Source organism: Trachypithecus francoisi, unplaced genomic scaffold (genome assembly GCF_009764315.1).
Source record: "Trachypithecus francoisi isolate TF-2019V2 unplaced genomic scaffold, Tfra_2.0 Lachesis_group10, whole genome shotgun sequence".
In the NCBI taxonomy this organism is placed as follows: domain Eukaryota; kingdom Metazoa; phylum Chordata; class Mammalia; order Primates; family Cercopithecidae; genus Trachypithecus; species Trachypithecus francoisi.
The window spans coordinates 33,091,476-33,111,339 of NW_022681455.1; the positions used below are offsets into that span (position 1 = coordinate 33,091,476).

Sequence of the window (19,864 nt, forward strand, 5' to 3'; positions counted from 1 at the left end):
ATCCTCCAGAGGTTTTTCCGCTCACCTGCCTGGGCCAGGGTGGCCCTCTAGACGCCCACGTGGGGCTTCCTGCGATCGAGAATGAGTTGGGACCGGGACGGCCAAGCCGATGCTGTCGGGGACACGCTGGGAGGAAGAAGTACGAGGAGGAGGGGCGGGGGCGCAGCCAACCCGGGCGCGGGCTCAGGGTGAAGGGCAGCCCCACCAGGCCCTCCCCGAGGCTGCCGATGCGAAACCGGGACGCAAAGGTGCGCACCCGTGAGCCTGGCGCCCGCGAGGAAGAGGGGTCCCAGGTGGGATGAGGCCCTGGAACACGTTTTAATGCAGCGCCCTGACGGGCAGGAGCCAGGCAATGCTGCTTGGGAATGTGAAGCCCCATGGGCGCCAGCTAGGGGGTCCCGACTGCGCGGCCAGCCTTGGAAGAGAGGCCTTCTTGGACACCTAACCCGGAGGGAGCAGAGCTTCTGAGTGCCCAGGAGAGGGAGGCTACGAGAGTGGGGGTCAGTCAAGAGTGGGGGGACACAGGCAGGGACTGTGCGTCTCCACCCAACACAAAGACTCAAGGAGTGTGCACGTGACTACACGCGAGTGTAGAGGGCCTGGCCACAGCCCTGGTCTTCATGGTAGCACAGCACAAGCCTGATGGGGAGGCATAAGGTGACCAGAGGTACAGATGCAGTAAATGTCTTCTTGGAAGTGGGCCTCAGCCTCCCCATTTACAGAGATTAGACTGGGCTATGTAAGGCTCCTTCTGGAGCACGTGCCCGCCCACACCCAGAAGCAATTACACACCTGTGTCAGAACCTGGGGCCACAGGGACCCTAAACCCCTACCTGGTGTCCCTGGGGCGTCGTTTGTAATTTTATGCTAGTCACCCAGGCTTTGTAAACTCTGGGCCCTGACACCCCAGCCAGGCAGGGCTTGCAGGGTATCTGGATTAAGCCATATGATTCTGGTAACCACTTAGCTGGGAAGAGGGAACATCAGATGGGTGCTGGGGGAGACTGAAATAACAAGAGCAGTGACACAGACACCTGGGAGGAAACAATCACATTATTTTACCATCAGTCAGCATGGACGCTGAGCACAGGGTCCTGGGTGTCCCTTCCATATGCCACACATTAACCCTTTAATTTCAGGATCAGGGAAGGGGAGAGGTGCCCAGGGGAGGGACAGGGGTGGCAATGAACATACTCAGTGGCTCAGGGCCATGGCAATTTACCAGCCAATATAGAAGAATTTTAATATTCCAGCCATCTGCTGGATGCAGCCCTGCACACACCCCACACTATTCCGTTTCTTCCCTGGGGGAGCATCCTGGCCCTCAAGTAGCAGGCAGTGCCTGCCAGACCCAGACCGAGTGGAATAGACAGTGTGCACATGGGCCAGGCAGCCAACACCTGCGGGTTAGAGAGCCCCACCCTGGCAGAGTCAGAGCCCTGAGGCCAGGGAGACCACATATTCCAACTTTCACAGTGAGTGTGACAGGTGAGGTGGGAGCGAGGGAGGGTTCAGCCCTGAAACCCCCCCCACACAGTCACTGAGGAAAGTCCTGACACAAGGATGTGGGTGCCAGAGCCCACCCCCGAGAGCCCAGCCCTATCTCCAACATCTGCTGATTTTTGTGGGCATTTTTCTTTTTTGTTATTTTGCTTTCCACGCTTTAAATAATTAATATAATTACTTTTAAATACAAAATACACCGTGTCCTTTCTCTTCTCTTCCATTTGTTTGAGGCGATTGGGAGGTGAGTTTTAAATAAGGGTCTCAGCTCTCTAACGGGTCACAGGCTCCAGGTGGGAGGGCCAAGAGCCCCAGATTCCACTCCTCCCGTGGGGTGTCCGGGCAACCACTTCACCCCTCCCCTGGCCTGCCCCTGACTGAGGGCTCTCTGTGCCCTGGCCCAAGGCTCCCTAGATGGTGAGGAGCCCTCTCGGGAGGTGGCACAGAGCTGATGTTGTGGGATTCCAGGTGGGCCTGGTTCTAATGGACAGGATCAGACAGAGAAGGTCCTATCCCATGAAGCAGACAGGCCCCAGCAGCACCCCTCCCCGCCTCGGTGGGGTTCCCAGGTCTGAGAAGGAGGCATCCAGCACCGGCAGCTGCTCCAGCACAGGCGTTCGCACCTCCAGCACCGTCCGGCCTTGCTGTGTCTTCAGGGGGAGACAGGGAAGAGAGGGTGAGCTGGGTAGGGGCCCAGGCTCACCTCTCCTCTGAGTACCTTGGCCCCATCAGGGCGACTCAGGATGTACAGATTGGGAGTGTCTGTGTGCCCATGCGTGTGTGCTAGCTTCTACCCCACCGTGTGCCTCTGCTGGGCAGCCATGTGCCAGTCTGTGTACATGTCTGCATTACCTTGTGTGACGCTGGTATGTGTACCCAAGTGAACCTCACCCGATGGCTTCCATCTTTTCCACCCTCCTCACTGGCTTTTGGGCTCCCTAAAGCATCCCTGACAATCCAGCAGGACGGACTCCTCCCTGCTCTCCCTGGGCGCCCTGCCCAAGGGGTCTTCCCACCTCCTTCCTCCAGCCTGAGTCTGAGATCAGTCCCCCACCCAGCTCTTCCTATTCCCACCTGGCAGCCATCTCTGAATTCTTTGACATAGGGGCTGGTCTCTGGGCTCAGCTCATCCTCATTGGCCCCGCGGAGTCTCAGGGGACCGTCACGGGCTGCTCCAGAGCAGGGGTAGGAGACGTCCTGGTGGGCTGAGACGCTGAGCAGCCGCAGGAAGGTGAGCTGGACCACACCCACTGGGGAACCCTCTGAGTCCACGTAAGAGAACTGGAAGGAGAGAGAAGGCTGGTGTCAGGGGGAGACAGAGACGGGCCTCAGGAGCATCTACAGCACCAGGACAGCTGAGCCAGAGTCATAAGCAGGGAATGGCTGGAAGGTAAGGGCTGGGAAAGAAATGAGGGGCTGAGTGGGAGCCAGGAGACTGGGGATACACGAAAGGCAAAGTGAACATCAGAGGACCGGTGAGAAGGAAACGAAGAAAGAGCTAAGAAGTGGAGAAGGGGTGGCAGGCTCCATGGGGGGGCAATAGCCAGAGGACTGTCACCAAAACCCAGATACCACTAGGCCCTGAGGGGATGCACTATGGGGCAGGGGAGGGGCAGCCAGGGACCAGCTCTCACCTGCGTGACATCATCCCTGGGTGTCACACAGGTCTCACCCCCTGCTGTGAAGTTGCAGAAAACTCGGAAGGCATCCCGAGCACAGCCCTGGTTGGGGTCGACCCAGTACTCTCCTGTTGGGTGAGGGAGAGGGGAGGTCAGGGCCACCCAGGTCCAGGCTCCAAGATGCTCTTTGCCTCCACATTCCCTCTTCCCTCCCAGCCCTCCCCATCATGCTCTTAGTCTCCTGGTCCTCCTCCCTCCCAGAACCCTAGAATATAGCCTATCCTACCGCCGCAGCCCACTTTCATCACGTGACACCTCTGCCCCCAACAGTAACCCCAGACCCTCTGACTGGAGGAGGTCGGAGTATGGACAGCCTCATTCTAGGACAACATGTGGTTGCAGGCGATCACATAGATTCACCTGTTCAGGTGCAAACAGGTGTGTGCACATATGTATATTTATCTGCTGTTGCAGACACTGGGCTGATAACCAACTGGTACATACTGACCCAGATCAGTTGCTAAAGTATTGGGATACTTCTGATCTGGTTGGTAAATAGCTGCAGTTCCCAGCCCCTCAGCCCTCATCCTCAATCCAACACCTTCTCCAGGACTCCCCCAGCATCCATTCTGCTTGTTCAGTACCCATGCTGTTGGGGAGATGTTTGTGCACCCTGAGGCTGGCACTGACCATCAGGCAGCTCTGGGTGGCACAGCTTTAGGTCCTGGCAGGTGCGAGCAGGGCTGTCCTGGGTCCCCGTCGGCCGCCTCATCTGCTCGATCTCCTCCCGCAGGGAGTCGAGTGAGCCAAAGATCTCCTCCAGCCCCCGAGGACTGCCGGGGGCTCCCCCGGTCGGTATGGCCTCATCTTCCCGCATCAGGCGGCTTCCATCCACCGAGCGCCGAGTCTTCTTGGGCATCTGGATGGGCAGTGGCTGGATCACCTCGCCCGGGGGACCCTGGGTGCAGGGACAGATGGAGAGGGCAAGAGACGAGGTTAGTGTGAGGGTGAAGTGTGGCAGCAATGGAGCAGAGGGGGATGGCTCTGGGAGCAGCCCCGGTTCCTCACTCACCGGGTGTCCTGGAGGGCCCTGCACACCTTTCTCTCCCTTGGGTCCGGCTGGGCCCTGACAAGGAATAAATGAGGTCATGGAGGGGTCAAGAGGTCAAGCATGGATCAAGGTCACAGAAGGATCAAATCAGCCTCCTGGCTGGGATTAAGGGGCTCCTTGCGGGGAGTCTATTTGCCCTGGAGAAACATCATCAAGTCCAGAGGGGGGTGGGGCAAAGGTCAGAGCTGAAGGGGGTCACTCACTGAGGCTCCTTTGGCTCCTTTGGGGCCAGCAGGTCCCTGTGAAATGAGGAACAAGAAAGAGACAGTCACTGCAGGGGAAGGTCAGGACTCAGAGGAGCGGGGAGGCAAGGTCCCAAGTTCACAGGAGCCTTGGGTTACTACAGGAGGAGCAGTCCTGTGGGAATACCAGGACATTCACAGCCCTGGAAGTATAGGGAGGTGGGATTGGGGGTGACAGGACAAATGGGGGACCCTGAGGACTATGCTTGTTAGGCTGGTGGTTCCGTGGAAGTCATTGGGAGGCCATGGGCAGGCAGCAGAGGGGTTTAGGGGATTTGGTGGAGGAACAGAGGCAGTACTCACCGGGAGGCCAGGGGGGCCTCCAGGACCAATGGGGCCGGATGCTCCTGGGATACCCTAGGAAGGGTAGGGTCTGGTTCAACCGGGTCCTCCTCCCACACCCTCCTGAGCATCTGCTCACTCACTGACAGCTGAGTCCCAACTCCAACTCCACCCCTCTCCACCCTACTCTCAACCCCTACAACTTCCAGGACCGTGCCCTCTACTCACCGTCTCGCCCTTCTGCCCAGGGGAGCCCTGAGGCCCAGGAAGTCCCCGATCTCCCTTCTCTCCCTGCTCACCCGGGGGCCCAATCAGTCCAATGAGACCTGGGTGGCCCTAGAGAAGGGTGCAGGCAGTCAAGAGAATGCAAAGAGGAGTCATGTGGATGGGGAGAAGGGCCAAGAAGACACGGAGTGGGAGCCGGGCACAGGGTCCGTGAGTGGCCCTCACTGAGCAGGGACCCCCTGGGACTGGTTGCTGGAGGCCTGAAGCAGAGCAGTGGGCACTCAGGTCCCACAGGTTTCAGGGTCGAGGGTGATGGGAGAGACACCTGGCCACGTGTCTGTCACTCACCTTCTCTCCCTTGGCTCCAGCATCGCCCCGGAGACCAGGCAGCCCTGGGGGTCCCTGTGGAGAGATGGGAAATCACTCTCTCAAGGGAGAGGTGAGACCAAGTTCTCCCCAACAGTCTCCACTTCCTCCAGGGCTTCAGCTCTGTCCCAGGGCAGCGCCCTCACCCCTCACCCAGCCCTATCCCAGTCACTCACCACAGGACCTGGGGGCCCAGCCTGGCCTGTAGCTCCAGGTCGGCCTTGCTGACCCTGAAGATTTGAGGGGACCACAGGGGTCAGGAGGAGCATCCCCACACTGCACCCCTCCCATGGCTCCTCACTCCCACCCCAGCCCAGCCCTTCCCTGCGGTGACTTACCACTGAGCCTGGGAGCCCCCTCAGACCATCAGGGCCAGGTTTCCCTGCTGGGCCTGCAGGACCCACCGGGCCTGTCTTCCCCGGGGCACCTACAGCACCAGGATCTCCCTGAAACACACACAAGGAACATGTCCTGAAGGGCAGAGGAGTGGGGTGTGGGCAGGGGGCAGAGGGTCCAAGGTGGAAGGTGTGAGGCAGGGAGGAAGGGCCAAACTCTAGGAGCCCCTAGCGCAGGAACAAGTATAGGGAACGCCTCTCCCAAAAAGGGCCCAACATGGGAGAGGTGGACATGGGGTAGGCATCTGGGGACCGAGGCATCTGAGGGGTGGGAGGCGGAGGGGATGCTCCAGCACCAGGGTGGCCTTTCCCTCACCTTGGCTCCCTTCCCTCCTTGTCGCCCCTCGGGACCAGGCGAGCCGGCAGGACCCTGCAGATGGAGCGGGAAGGAAGAGCACACGAGGCCATGGGCAGCCAGGCTCAACCCTTTCCCCTTCCTGTCCTAGACACACACATACACACGCACACGTGCGTACACAGGGACACACACAGAGGGCTGATTCACAGATGTGCAGAACAGATGCAGCTGTGACAGCTATGAAGATACTGGGTAGTCTGTACATTTGTGAAGAGCCACTTGCCCACACCCTACCTGGTGGCCCGTCTCCTGTCCCAGCAACTAAAAAGGTTCACCCCTGGCCCACAGAAAAGCCAGCCAGCCCCTCCTCCAGTTTCCATTCTGCTTTGTTAGTAACCACCACTCCTCCTGGTGAGAACATACACACCAGAACCCAGGAACCAACATGCCCAAGACACCACACATCCATCAACCCACCAACTCGTGCACGCACACTCTGCCCAGGGCAATGAGATACTGCATACCCTTAAACCCACCAGCTCCTGCCCACACACCCACCCAGGGCAATGAGATACTGCACACCCTTAAACCCACCAGCTCCTGCCCACACACCCACCCAGGGCACTGCAGACACCAGGCACCTCCCCGCCCGTCCCACCTGCCATTGCCCAGTCTCCATCCACACAGCCCAGGGACTGCCTCCCGAGGTCTCAGGGGTCCACCTCACTTACCCGCTTTCCAAGTGGCCCTGGGGGTCCATTCTCCCCAGTGGGACCAGGGGATCCCTAGAGAGAGAGGAATTGGGGTAGCTGAGTGTTTATCCTCCAGCCAAGGGACCCCTCAGCCCCTCAGGAGTGGGGCACAGAAGAGGGGTAAAGGGGATGAGGCTTGGCTTGGGCTCAGGGGGGTTGTGGGGTCACCAGTCACTCACAGGCTGTCCTGGCTCACCATCCTCGCCTCGGTCACCCTTAGCACCATCCTGGCCCTGCAGAGGTGAAGTAAGGTCAGAGATGGGCCCCCAACCTGGCTGGCATCACCCCCAAAACTGTCAATCCCCCATCCCCTTGCCTGCCCTGCCATAACCCCAGCTTCCCAATACCCAAGCCCAGCGGCCACACAGAGGCCCCCCCATAGAAGCCCCACCCTTTTTGCCCCTTCTCCTCTCTGAGTAAGACTCACCCGAGGGCCACCTTCTCCAGGGGGGCCAGGGTCACCAGGAAAACCAACAGGACCCTGATCCAGAGGGAGAATAAAAGTCAGGGTCACAGCTCCCTGAGCCCACCCAGCACAGATGCCCACAGGCACATGCCACTGCTCTCTAGAGGCAGTGTCCACCGGTACCCCCCAGGAAGAGGTCTCTGCACCCCTCTCCCCACCACGTGCACTGCGTGTTATATAATGCCTCAGGGTATTAACTGCAGGGCATCTCTCATTTTCTCTCTGGATCCTAGACCCCATGCATCCCTCCAGATGCCCCATTTCCAGAGCATCCCCCTGAATCCTGGGCTCCCCACACTCCAAGATCCTCCCTCACACACACCCATATTCCCAGGTCTGTCGTTCACAGGGCCTGAGAGGACTCCATCCTCACCGCCCCAAACTCACAGGGTTCCCTTTGGGGCCATCATCGCCTGTGGGGCCTTTAGGCCCTGGTGGTCCTGGCTCTCCCGGCTGCCCCGACTCTCCTTTTTCTCCACGTTCCCCGCGTGGACCCTGCAGAACAAGCGGAGGACACAGATGGCCCAGGGGGTCTTGAAGATCAGGGCTGCAGCCTCTGCTTCCGAGACACCTTCAGCCATCCCCTACTCCCCTCAGTGACAATGGGACACACACAGAAAGTCAAGCCTATAAGGGGAGTCCCCTGGTCCCCTTCCCTTGGAGGAAGGGGAAGAAGGGCTCACTCAGGCCAGGGATCAGGCCTCACAGAGGATGGCAGGGAGCAGAGACTCTTGCTGCAGAGGAGTTCCAGCTCAAGGAGGTCACAGGAAAAGTGGAGTCAGGGTTGAGGCGGGTGAGGGGGATTGGGGAGTAGGGCCTTGGAGCTGTCACTCACCTTGACACCTGGCTCGCCCTGGATGCCTGGAGATCCTGACTCTCCTGGTTCCCCCTGCAAAGAGATTAGAGTCAAAAACCTCCTCGCCTTCCCTGGCCAAAAAATTCTGATATTCCCCACATCTCATTCTCTTTTGTCTCCCCAACCAAAATTGGCAGAAACCCAACTCTCATCCCCCACTTCCATGACTGCTCCGTTCACCCCCTTCCCAGTTACCTTCTCTCCAGGGGGACCCAGGTTCCCAACACCTCCCGGGGGACCTTGTGGGCCCTGGAAGAGGAACAGAAATAGGTGTCATTGCTTAGGAAGGAGGTGCCATTTCAGGGGCAAAGTCCCACATGAGCAGCCCAAGGTCACAGCAGTGAGGCAGTGGAGGCCTCCCAGGAGTAAGGGCTTCTCTTGGCTCCTGAGACGATACTAGAGTTTATGGTCTGGGAAAGGGAGGCAGAGGACCAGACACATTGATCTGAAGGGACAGGGGCTGAGATGACTCACATCAGCGCCATTGGGTCCAGCTGGACCTCGAGGTCCTGGGGGGCCAGGTGGTCCCTGGGGGGAAAGAGATACACCACAGATGGGGAAGGGAAGTGAGACGGCTGAGCATAAGTGGTGGAGAGAGGAGGACGAGAAGCCAGGCCAGGGAGTCGGCAGTGGGGTGTGGGGTGAGGGCTGGCCAGGGAGAGGGGTGACTAGTATGGGGGCTAGGGTCAGTAGGGGTCACACTCACCATAGGACCCACATCTCCTGTTTCTCCCTTCTCCCCAGAGGGGCCCGGCAAACCCTGTGCAAGTATACAAAACATGGGCACAGGTGACCACCCCACTCAAAGCGCAACCCTAGGCAGATAGGCCCCACAGTCCCCTCCCCTCAGACCCACATGCCCACAAGTCCTCATCAGCAGGCTGCTGGCAGGTCTGGGGCAAACATCACCCCATCCTGACCCCCCCTCTCAGCCCCTGTCCCTATCCCCCAACACACCTGTAGGCCAATGGGTCCTGGGGGCCCATTGAATCCTCTTGTTCCTTCATCGCCTTTGGCCCCAAAGTGTCCCTGGGGTCCCCGAGCTCCAGGCTCCCCATCTGCTCCCTGCAGGGTGGAGGGAAAGCAGAGACAAGGACGCAGCGATGGGTCATGGGTCAGGTGTCCTCTATCCACAAATACCACCCAGAGCTGGGTGCCATGCCCGGAGCCCATGCTCCCGCTCCCAGCCCCAAGGGCAGAGGGGAGCTGAGGGAGGACCAGAGGCTGCCGGGCCTTTGGTGGGGGTGGAGGGGTGACTCACCGCTGCTCCAGGCTGCCCCACAGGACCAATGGGTCCAGGGGGTCCAGGAGGGCCCTGGGTGAGAGAAGAGAGTCAGAGACACCAAAACAGGGAGAGAGATCAGGTGGGAACAAGGTTAAAGTCCAGGAGATCAGAAGTCAAGGTCATGGACACTTACATGTTCGCCCTTGTTCCCTTTGGTGCCCTTCTGTCCAGGGTCCCCCACCTCACCCTGGGAGGAGAAGACAGACAAGATATTAGAGAAAGGTAATAGGTAGAGTGGGAAGGATGACATGACAGGGGCCAGGGGTCATGCCCAGGTCAGCCATCTCATCTGGAGAGAAGATTGTGGGGGTCTGTGGGGTCCCTCACCTTGTCTCCATCTTCTCCAGCCACACCTGGAGGCCCAGCAGGACCAGGAAGCCCCACAGGACCCTGCACCCCGTCTCGGCCAGTCGGGCCAGTGGGGCCCTTCTCACCCTGTGGGACAGGACGAAGGAGTCATAGCCTGGAGGTGACCCTCACCCCCAAACACCCCACAGGAAACTTGTCATAGCCCATCAACCCTAGGCTCACAGACCCCTCCCCAGAGCCCCTCCCCAGGACCCCCACACTCACCGGGACGCCTTTCTCTCCTGCGGCTCCAGGGGGACCCTGTGGGCCTGGGCGCCCTGGTGGACCAATGGGTCCCCCTGATCCTGCTGCACCTCGTTCCCCAGGGGAGCCCTGAGAGAACAGATGAGTCAGACCCCCAGGAAGGAGACCCCCAGCTCGCCCATACCAGAGAACCTCAGACCAAAATTCCCAGAAGATCCCAAAATCAGATGCATTCTGGCTCCCCGGACAGCCTCTGCCCAGCCCCACAGCCCCTGGTGGTATCGGAATGCCACTCCTACCCTTCCTCACCCACCCCTTTCCTAGGTCCTTTCTACCACACCCCCCCCCCGGAACCCCAGACTCACTGCAGGGCCAGGGGGGCCAGACGGACCTTCATTCCCCTTCAAACCAGGTCCACCCTATGAACCAAACATTTGGGGAAGATGAGACTTCATGGAAAGAGAAGGATGAGGGCTGGGGAGGGAAGACAGGTTCCAAAAGATGCAAGTGGGGAGTGACATGGAGGGGGTCAGGGACAAGGCCAGGGAGGGGACTCAGGATGCTTGGTGCTTGTGACAGGCAGGGGTCTGGGAGTCACACTCACAGCAGTGCCTGGGAGGCCTCTCTCTCCTGGGAATCCCCTCAGACCAGCAGGACCATCCTTCCCTGGGGCCCCAGGGGGACCAGGGTCACCCTAAAAGGAAAGGAGAGGTGATGAGCCACAGCCATGCTCCCAGATTAAACAGAGAGCTCTCGAGCCCCCCTCAAATCGCCAATTACCTGTTCCTTTCAGCACCCCAATCCCCACTTCCCCAACTTCCCCTCTGCCTGGCCCCTCACTGACCTTTGTTCCTTCTTTTCCAGCTGTCCCAGGTAGTCCCTGCTCTCCAGGGGGCCCTGGGGGGCCTGGGTGACCTCTCTCCCCCATAGGGCCGGTTTCTCCTGCTGCTCCCTAGACAAAGGCAGAGAGAGTTCCCAGTCTCAGGCCCTTCATCCCACTGTCTGCCAAAAGAGCCCAACCTGGCCACCCTAAAGCACTCCTCCAGAACCCCTTTATCCCTGCCCCAAAGCTCCCGGGAAATTCCCCAGCATTCCTGGGCCACTGCTGGGTTTTTTCCTGCCCCATGTGGAGTAACTACACCACCTTGTGTCTCTGTAGGGGAACTGCCTCTCCTGGGGGACAAGACGATGAGAATGCACCCCAAAACAGACTGAAGTTCAGGACCCCTGCTTGAAATCCCAGCCCCCACCATTGACCCCAGCCCCAGGAGTCTGGGTCAGGCGGACCAGGGGCAGGGATGTGTGACCGAGAGAAGAGGGGCAGACAGACTAATGCTAGGGTCTGGGGTCCATTCTCTCCTAGGGACAAACGTACCTGAGGTCCCACCACTCCTGGAGGACCAGGGGGGCCGGTCTTCCCTTGGAAACCCTAGGCGAGGAAGAGAGGAGAATGCAGTGAAAGCAGGTGTGGGTGCTATGGGGCAGATTCCCAGAAGGAGGGGATCCCAGGCAGGATCACACCAAGCCCTGGGCCCTGGGTCTGAGCAGCACCAGGGCAGGCTCCACTCTGCCAGGAGAACGTCCCTGTGGACTTTCCAGACAGCTCTGGGGTTAAAGGGTCTGAGGGAGCCCCCCAAGAATGGGTAGCCAGGAGCATCACTCACCACTTCTCCTCTCTGGCCTGGGTGTCCCGGCAGCCCGTCCTTCCCAGGGGGGCCCTGGAAGGGGTTCAGGTGTCAAGTGACCTCTCGGTTGGAAAGGGCAGGGAAGAAGGACTCAGAGAAGCGAGGCGGGTCAGAGCTCAGGGTCAACTTACCGGGGGTCCTTTGGGTCCAGGAAACCCATTGGGACCCTGAGGTCCAGGGAGGCCCTAGAGACAGAGGTGGTGGAAGTCAGGAGAATGGGGCCACGGGCTGAGTGGGGGAACTCAGCTTCCTCCCTGAGGTGAGGAGGGAGCTGGCTCACCCAGGCTTCCTGGGGAGTTCAGGGGAAGGGGACTCTCGATCCACACTCACCCTCTCTCCAGGGGGCCCATGGGGGCCATCACCACCAGATGTTCCCTGTGGGGGGAAACAGTCAGGGAGTGGGAAGAGCTGCTTTCCAGCTGTCCCTGAGGTCAGGGTGTTGACAGAGAGCTGGGGCTGAGTGGGCAGGGGGCAGATGGAGCCCTGTAGAGACCACTCACCTTAGCTCCAGACTTCCCAGTGGCACCTCGGGGTCCCCGCTGACCCCGTGGACCCTACAGAGGGGAGAGGAGTTGTCAGAGAAACCCAAATGCCTCCCTCTGGACCTTGAGCCACCTGTTTCTCTCCCCAGCACTCACCGTGGGGCCCCGTTCTCCCCGAGGCCCTGATTTCCCCGACAGGCCCTGATGGGAATGAAGCAGAGAGAACATTACCCAGCGTGAGACTCCCCACAGACCCCCTCTACACCTCTCCAGCCCTTCCCTTCTCATCCCCTCTCATCCCCCAGCTTACCCGGGCTCCCTTCTCTCCACTGGTACCAGGAAAGCCAGGAAATCCTAGGGACCCCTGGTGAGAATAGAGAAGGGGGGAAATTGAGAAGTTATGAAAGGTAGGGTTCAGGAAGGGGCAAAGGGGGTCAGGAGAGGCCACAAAGGCAGTGGCGAGGGAGACCTGAGCTCTGCCAAGAACTAAGTGGCCTTGGACAAACCCCTGCTGCTCTCTGGGCCTCTTTCATCGTCTATAAAATGGGGGTCAGCTAAATTCCCTCTGGGGTCCCCCACTGCCCTGCATCTGTGCTTCCTGGAATCAGGGATCAGGGAAGGGAGAGTAAGAGGGGCACGTATGGGGCATAGCATCACCTTGGGTCCCTGACGTCCAGGATAGCCAGGCAGACCAGGAACACCCAGCTTGCCCTGTGGAGGGACAGGGAGCGTTAGGAGTGAGAGGAGACCCAGATGCTGCTCCACCCCTGGAGACCAAAACCCTCACATATAATGGCCAGCCCCCAGCCAGCAACGCACCCCACACACCCCAGCGTCTAGCCCCTAATTGCCTGCCCCACAGCTGCCTGACTTTTGTAATCTCTCCTTCTCACGAGTGGATTTTCCCCAATTCTAGTGCTGGGATTCCACCTCCCCTGCGCCTGCAGAGGTATCAGGTCCTTCAGGGTCACTGTGATCTAGCTGCTTCCCACCTGTCAACCTCAGCTCCATCTACCCCACAAGGGAGGTGGGATCTACCCCAGCACCCACTCCTGCTCCACCAAGACCAGTCCCCCTGCAGGCCCTTTGCCCACCACACCCTGACTCCTGTGCATGCCCCCTTCCCCAGAGGCTCCAGGGCTCATCCTGCCCAGGCAGCTGCAGAGCAGGGCTTAGGAGCAGAGACTCTAAAGCCAGACTGCCTGGGCATAACCCCTGGCTCTGCCCTTCACTGGCCATGTAATTAACAAGCATCCCTGTGCCTCTGTAAAACCTCAGCGAAACAGTACTGTCACATGCCTACCTCATAGGATACTTAGGACGCATCAGCACAGCACCTGGCATAGGGCAAGCGCTGGGGAGAGTCAGCTCAGGAGACCACAGACCTCACTGCTATTAGACTCTCTCATCTCAGGACTCCTGTTGCTTGGAGTCCGAACACATGTTCACTCTGCCTTGAAGCAACAGCTACTCTCTAAGCCTCGTCTCCATCCAACTCTTCATGACAGGGACTTTTCCCTGACTTCTTATATATCCCCTCTGCCCATCGGCAGCTGGGAGATGCCATTTACACAGAGAGAAGTATAACTAATTCATGGCCATCTTCAACTGACTGGCTGACTTCAGCTGCGGGCACCCCCCATGCCCATCCTGACCTCAGTGCCCACACCTCCAGAGGACCCAGGCACAAAACCCTCATCCCATCACCTTCTCGCCCATAAGCCCCGGGGGCCCAGGGTCTCCAGTCGGTCCAGTGCGTCCCTTTGGCCCCTCAGGACCATCCTCTCCCCTGGAACCAGGGACTCCAACCTCGCCCTGTGTGAGAGGGAAGGAGAGGTGAGTGTCGGGGACTGGAGGTAGGGTCTGGGCCCAGAGGAGAAACGGGCATCAGTGAAGCTGAGGAGGGCTGGAGGGGTCCCAGGAGCCACTGCAGGACAGGGAGCCGGCAGGGAGGGATAGTGTAGTGATGGGAGGGCAGGCGTGACACCGACCATGGGGTTATCATCCTGTAGGGGTCAGGCTCCCAAGAGAACATAGCACTGGAACTGCGGAGTCTGGAGACTCAGGAGAATAAACTGTTGCTTGGGGTCTCCAGAGTGGAGGCTCAGCAGGACACGGAACTGGGGCCAGTGTGGAATCTCTACTCACCCTGTCACCTTTCACGCCTATGTCACCTTTGAACCCTGGAAAGCCATCCTCGCCCTGAGAAAGATAGAGGTGAGAGGACACCACAGATGACAGAAGGCTGGGGTTCTAATGGGGATTCCGAGAACATAGGTAGAAGCAGGGGCTCAGGAGCTGGAGGGCAGTGCGGGGCAGGCTGGAGGGAAGGCGGTGAAGAGAGGAGATGGCAGGACTGGCGTGCTGGGAAGCTGGGGGCACGGTGCCCACCTTCTCACCCTTATGACCCTTCAGACCCCGAATTCCGTCCACACCCTACAATTAGACAGGGGAGAGAAGTAGAGTGATCAGGGGATGGAGGTGGGTTGGAAGGACCAAACTCCTAAGACCCCATATGGCTCCCCTGACCACAGCCCTTTGTCTCCCAGCCTGGTGGTCAGTTACCTTGACCCCTCGCGGTCCTGGGTATCCTAGAGGACCCTGAGGTCCAGAGGGACCCTGGAAGAAAAAAGAGAGGCATTTATAAAGGGGCCTCAGAGTGTTACTGTGGGGACCTCCCGGGGTGGGGGAAATGGAAGTAACAACATTGCTGTCTGGGTAGCGTTACAGGGCACAGGAATTGAGAATGTGGCAGAGCTGTATGAATAATGAGAGAAGGAAATCCCAAGGACTTTGTGGCTCTAGAGTCTGGGTAGAGATTCCCTCAGGGGTTAAAGACATGAAAGATCTCACCTGGTTTCCTTTGGTTCCAGGAGGACCTTCCTTCCCCGGGTGACCCTGGGAGTAAGGGATAGAAAATGTGACCAGTGGCCCCTGTCACCCTTTCTGCACCCCTCCCTACACTTCTTCCAACCCAAATTTCCTGTGACCGAGTGAAGCCAACTGTCCATGGACAAGCACCACCAGTGACCTTTCAGTGCAAGGGTCACTGAAGAAGCTTTGAGGTCATGCACTGAGGCGGAAGGCCAGGGGAACTGGATTCGGAAGTGGGGGCCCACTCACCGGGGGTCCGTCGGAGCCAGGCATGCCCGGGAGCCCTGGCTTTCCTTGAGGACCCTGCAGGAAGACAAAGAGGCTCAGGGTCACTAGGAGGGTCATGTCTGGACACAGACAAAATCCCAGCGGACATTTAGGGTTCTCTCTACATCCCCACTCTAAACCCCTTGTCCTCCAAATCACTTAGTCACTTACCTTCTCTCCATGAGGGCCGATGGCACCCTGGGGCCCAGGGAGACCCTATATACAGGGAAAGAGAAGTCACAGGAGCCTCCCAGGGTCTCTTCCAGCCAGCCGCCCCATTCAGAGCGTGAGCAACAAGGGCCTGAGACCCTTAATTTCCTGTATCCTTCCAGCATCTGACCCATTGTGGAAGCCCAAGGGAAGCCATGAAAATTGGGGAAGGGATTAGGGGTGCCACTCACCTGGGTTCCAGGGGTGCCCTGTTGTCCAGGAGGTCCTGGCTCTCCCTGGGGTCCCTAGAAACAGGTGACCAGGCACAGGTCAGAAGGAGATGGTGACAGAACAAATGTAGAGCATGGAGCTGAGTCCCAGCAGTGACAGCCAAGAGGGCAAGAGCAGGAAGCAGGCAGGGGTCAAAATAGTGGCCAACAGGGTGCTGGCAGGGACCTCGGGGGATAAGAATGGGGTCGGGATCTCCCATCCATCACTCACCAAGCTCCCTTTGGGACCCTGGGGACCATCCATGCCTCGGACGCCCTGAAACACAAGACGGGTGTGAGCAGCCTGAAGTGGCCCAGAGGGACCTGTGGTTTTCAGAGGCCCAGCCATTCCCAAGGTTGGGACGGTCAGACCTCCAATCCATCCCGAACCCAAGCAAACACAGCTGGCCCAGGCCTGCAGGGTGTGGGACTGTGGATCTGTGGGCTTGTGGGCATTCGTTTTGTTTTTCTCAAGGATTTATTTCCTATGCCCAAGGGCCCTCGGGGCACCACACCACATGGCCCTCCCTGTGCATGGGGAGTGAAGGCTGAGGCAGGGCAGGGTGGGGCCAGAGCAGGGGGAGCTCACGGGGAATGGGAAGCATGCCGAGAGAGGAGAGAGATCAGGAAGGCAGCTACAAAGGTGGAGAGTTGGAGAGGTCAAGGGGTCACCTCAGGGTCAGAAGTCAGGGAGTCACTTACAGGAGGTCCAGGAATACCAGGTGGGCCTTTGGGGCCAAGGAGACCTCGAGGTCCCTGCATTCAGGGTGAGGGGAGGAGACAGCATGAATGGATAAAACTGTGTCCCTTTAGTGCCCATGTCCCCCTCCTGGCTTCCCCAGAGCCCCCTCCCCCAGCACCAGCCCTTGGACACTCACCGACTCTCCAGGCAGCCCTCGAGGCCCAATCTCCCCATCATCTCCCTGGAGGAGGAGGACATGGTGAAGCCACCGTGCCTTCTAGACCTCCCCTGCGCCCAGCCCCTACACTTACCACTACACTTACCCTCTCTCCATCCTCACCAGGGGGACCAGGAAGGCCCTGGGCACCAGTATCACCCTGCAAAATGGGGGAACTCATAAGAGGGGCCTCAGAGCCCCCAACACAGGCAGACACTGAACCTCTGCACTTAGCCGACCCATTATGTTCACCGAGCTCCTGCCAAGCCTCCAACCTCCCTTCCCTACCTATCCTCACTCCCACAGAAGATTTATCCCCGATTACAACACACACCCACTAATGTACTCACCCTATGGCCCTTTTCTCCAGGGAGCCCTGGGAGTCCATCAAAACCTCGGTCACCCTAGGAGGAGGAGGGGCAGCCAGAGTGAGGACACGACCCTGTCCAAGCCCACCCCTCCCTATTGCACCTGAGTTGGGGCACTGATCCTGGGGGAGCCTGGGGAACTAGACCATCCCCAAGAAATAACTGAGCACAGGGTGAGCTGAAGGCTACAGGCTTCAGGGAGGGACCCAAGTCTGTTACCTTCACTCCAGGTTCTCCAGGCATCCCCCGGGCTCCATCAGCACCTGCCCGGCCCTGGGAGAACAAGGGAAGTGTCAGAGCAAGTAGGGGCACAGTCCCCCACACTGCAGGCCCTGTCTCCCCACAACACCCATCCACCCCTGGGGCACTCACCCTTCGTCCAGCTTTGCCAGGAGGGCCTGTGAGTCCCTGAGGTCCTCTGGGGCCCTGGTAAGAGGAGAGATGGGGTAGGGTTAGGAGGCATGGGAGGGGAGTGAGGGAGACTGAGCTGGGGAACAGATATTGGGGTGCAGTGGAGGAGAGTGGTCACCTGAGGTCCTAAGTCTCCAGACTCTCCTTTCAGGCCAGGGCTCCCAGGTTGGCCCTGGGAGAGAGAAGAGAGGACGGTCGTAACGAAGGACACACCCAGCAGTGGCCTCTGAGTGTTCCCCAAAAGAAGCGCTTCTCCAGAACTATCCACACCACACACACAAATAAAGCATCCTCCACCCAAGCACCCTGCTACTCACCAAGGGCCCAGGGCGTCCTGTGTATCCCATGGGGCCAGGGGGTCCACGGAGCGCCAGCTAGGGAAGCAGGGTGACAGCAGAGCTGAGGGAGAGGCAGTGGGAACCCCCAGCCCCAGCACCCTCCAAATTCACCCTTCCTCTCCTGATCCTCGTCCACAGGATTCTCCCCAACCTCCCTGTCAACCCCAAACCAACCCAGGCCTCTCCTGCCCCACATTCACTCCAACCAAACCTTCCAGTGCCCCCTAGAGCCTTCCCTTTCCAGGGAAGCAGCCCCACTCACCCTCGCCTGCTGCAGGATTGCCTGGGCCTGAGCCTCCTGGGCCGCCACCACAGGGCCCTTGTCACCCCCACCACTGCCAAATCGGAACTGAGGGCAAGGAGAGAAGATCCAGATTCTCTTCCAAGAAAGCCATGGGACCCTCCCAGGCAGAGGTTTCCTCCAGCATTTCTGCCACTTGCCCCAGGTTCTGTCCATCCAGCATTTCCCATGGCTTCCAGATAACCACTTAGAGGATTCCAGAAACTCAACTCTTGCCCTCCTCCTCCATTGTCCAGCCTCTGCCTCCAGAAAGACTCTCTTTTGGTTCTAGAGTCCCTGAAATATAGGCTGTTCCGCCCAGTCCTAGAAGACTGGTGTTTTGCTCTAGGTCATCTAATGAGGACCCATCTCCCCGACCCCAAAGGCAAATCCCTTTGGAATGATGATCTTTAGAGACTCCTCCATAGCTTTCCTGCCCATCTGGTTCTTGATAACACTACACAATTCCTTGTCTTACCCATCAGCAGGTTCCAAAACCCAAGAGACAACTCACCGGGAGCATGAGAGATGTGCCAGGAGGACCAGGAGCCCCATCTGATCCAGGGAGCCCTGCTCGGCCAGGAGGGCCCTGGAGTGGGAACAGAATGCAAAAGATGGGGTGACAGATAAGGGGACATCAAGATCTTAGCATGATTTTGAAATATCCTCTTCAACAGAATAAGTGTAGACTCCTCTAGCTCTTTCCTGAGTCTCCCACCCCCATGGGGAAAACTGAGGGTGAGAAACCAGATTAGTACCCTCCCCAACCAGAGTTTGCCCTCCTTTCTGGTTGCTGGGAAGCACAACCATTCCCTCATTCATTGACAAGCCACCTAACAAGAAATTACTGGGCATGGCAGCCCCCACTTGGATACCACTAGCTCCCCCAAAGCTCCCCCCTCACATAGAGGACACCCCCTTACCCTCTCTCCAGGGTCTCCAACTGGGCCTGGGTTCCCCTGGATGCCAGGGGGACCAATCAATCCCTGAGGAACAAAACAGTAGGGGTCAGGTGTGGGCATTCAGACAGGTGTGGGCACTCAGCCTGTGGCTAAGGAGTGGTCTGTGCAGAAGAGATCTGGGAATCTGGGAAGCATTGATTGGAGAGATGCTCCAGAGTTCTGAGAGGAGGCCTGGGCATATGTGGGGAAGGCTCAGATGAGCACATAGCAGGGCTTTCTGAGAAAAGCATGGTCACCAGGTCACTGCTAGACTCACCGCAGGGCCTTCTGGGCCAGGAGGCCCCTCCACAAGCATACCCTGTGGAGTCAAAAGTTAAAAGTCAGAGGCGACAGGACCAGCACACCAAACCCTACTCGCTTCTCCTCTTTCCACCACCTCAGCCCTGTGACCAGCATAACTTACAGGTTCTAACACCGCAGGCTCTCCCTTCTCTCCCTTCAGCCCTCGGGGTCCATGGGCAGCCTGAGGGAGACACACATGTAACCCCCAGTGGGGCCCGTGAGCAGCCAGGACACCAGGCCTGCCCCCATCTCAACTCCAACCTTGATTCTTAGATCCTCTCGAGACCACTTCAGCCCTACCCGAAAGCCCCACAGCCCTCCCCTAAAACTCCCTCTTCATACACCTTTCAAGCCTGCCAAGGAGACCTCAGGGTTCCCTGCCCCCCAAACAGTTCCCAGCCCCACCTCAGCAAACACAGCCTCTCCATCTCCCTGACAGCCTCTTTCAGGAAGGTCCCCAGACCTTTCTAGTGTTTTGTTGTTGTTGTTGTTGTTGTTGTTGTTGTTTGGTTTTTCGGGTTTTTTTCTTTTTTTTGAGAAGAAGTCTCGCTCTGTCACCCAGGCTGAAGTACAGTGGCGCGATCTCAGCTCACTATAACCTCCGCCTTCCAGGTTCAAGTGATTCTCCTGCCTCAGCCTCCCAAG

General features: G+C 58.7%; 1 protein-coding gene across 1 annotated transcript in view; it reads right to left on the minus strand.

Annotated features, from left to right (window-relative positions):
- Window positions 1–1,033: 1,033 nt before the first annotated feature.
- COL11A2 (collagen type XI alpha 2 chain) overlaps window positions 1,034–19,864 on the minus strand; it is a 29,763-nt gene continuing 10,932 nt past the window's right edge. Inside the window, exons 9-66 of the mRNA XM_033216756.1 lie at window positions 19,341–19,400; window positions 19,194–19,235; window positions 18,899–18,961; window positions 18,490–18,564; window positions 17,958–18,044; window positions 17,675–17,731; window positions 17,476–17,529; window positions 17,319–17,372; window positions 17,166–17,219; window positions 16,929–16,982; window positions 16,685–16,738; window positions 16,558–16,602; window positions 16,382–16,435; window positions 15,912–15,956; window positions 15,662–15,715; window positions 15,432–15,476; window positions 15,243–15,296; window positions 14,973–15,017; window positions 14,685–14,738; window positions 14,511–14,555; window positions 14,268–14,321; window positions 13,827–13,934; window positions 12,777–12,830; window positions 12,430–12,483; window positions 12,276–12,320; window positions 12,138–12,191; window positions 11,968–12,012; window positions 11,769–11,822; window positions 11,617–11,670; window positions 11,328–11,381; window positions 10,797–10,904; window positions 10,557–10,646; window positions 10,318–10,371; window positions 9,974–10,081; window positions 9,728–9,835; window positions 9,534–9,587; window positions 9,377–9,430; window positions 9,073–9,180; window positions 8,822–8,875; window positions 8,590–8,643; window positions 8,311–8,364; window positions 8,095–8,148; window positions 7,647–7,754; window positions 7,221–7,274; window positions 6,973–7,026; window positions 6,773–6,826; window positions 6,060–6,113; window positions 5,687–5,794; window positions 5,525–5,578; window positions 5,331–5,384; window positions 4,986–5,093; window positions 4,779–4,832; window positions 4,437–4,472; window positions 4,195–4,248; window positions 3,813–4,080; window positions 3,138–3,250; window positions 2,578–2,784; window positions 1,034–2,153 (exon numbers count right to left, since the gene is read on the minus strand). Coding sequence (XP_033072647.1) covers window positions 2,013–2,153; window positions 2,578–2,784; window positions 3,138–3,250; window positions 3,813–4,080; window positions 4,195–4,248; window positions 4,437–4,472; window positions 4,779–4,832; window positions 4,986–5,093; window positions 5,331–5,384; window positions 5,525–5,578; window positions 5,687–5,794; window positions 6,060–6,113; window positions 6,773–6,826; window positions 6,973–7,026; window positions 7,221–7,274; window positions 7,647–7,754; window positions 8,095–8,148; window positions 8,311–8,364; window positions 8,590–8,643; window positions 8,822–8,875; window positions 9,073–9,180; window positions 9,377–9,430; window positions 9,534–9,587; window positions 9,728–9,835; window positions 9,974–10,081; window positions 10,318–10,371; window positions 10,557–10,646; window positions 10,797–10,904; window positions 11,328–11,381; window positions 11,617–11,670; window positions 11,769–11,822; window positions 11,968–12,012; window positions 12,138–12,191; window positions 12,276–12,320; window positions 12,430–12,483; window positions 12,777–12,830; window positions 13,827–13,934; window positions 14,268–14,321; window positions 14,511–14,555; window positions 14,685–14,738; window positions 14,973–15,017; window positions 15,243–15,296; window positions 15,432–15,476; window positions 15,662–15,715; window positions 15,912–15,956; window positions 16,382–16,435; window positions 16,558–16,602; window positions 16,685–16,738; window positions 16,929–16,982; window positions 17,166–17,219; window positions 17,319–17,372; window positions 17,476–17,529; window positions 17,675–17,731; window positions 17,958–18,044; window positions 18,490–18,564; window positions 18,899–18,961; window positions 19,194–19,235; window positions 19,341–19,400 — 4,092 coding nt within the window. The 3' untranslated portion in view covers window positions 1,034–2,012. The remainder of the gene's footprint in view (window positions 2,154–2,577; window positions 2,785–3,137; window positions 3,251–3,812; window positions 4,081–4,194; window positions 4,249–4,436; window positions 4,473–4,778; window positions 4,833–4,985; window positions 5,094–5,330; window positions 5,385–5,524; window positions 5,579–5,686; window positions 5,795–6,059; window positions 6,114–6,772; window positions 6,827–6,972; window positions 7,027–7,220; window positions 7,275–7,646; window positions 7,755–8,094; window positions 8,149–8,310; window positions 8,365–8,589; window positions 8,644–8,821; window positions 8,876–9,072; window positions 9,181–9,376; window positions 9,431–9,533; window positions 9,588–9,727; window positions 9,836–9,973; window positions 10,082–10,317; window positions 10,372–10,556; window positions 10,647–10,796; window positions 10,905–11,327; window positions 11,382–11,616; window positions 11,671–11,768; window positions 11,823–11,967; window positions 12,013–12,137; window positions 12,192–12,275; window positions 12,321–12,429; window positions 12,484–12,776; window positions 12,831–13,826; window positions 13,935–14,267; window positions 14,322–14,510; window positions 14,556–14,684; window positions 14,739–14,972; window positions 15,018–15,242; window positions 15,297–15,431; window positions 15,477–15,661; window positions 15,716–15,911; window positions 15,957–16,381; window positions 16,436–16,557; window positions 16,603–16,684; window positions 16,739–16,928; window positions 16,983–17,165; window positions 17,220–17,318; window positions 17,373–17,475; window positions 17,530–17,674; window positions 17,732–17,957; window positions 18,045–18,489; window positions 18,565–18,898; window positions 18,962–19,193; window positions 19,236–19,340; window positions 19,401–19,864) is intronic.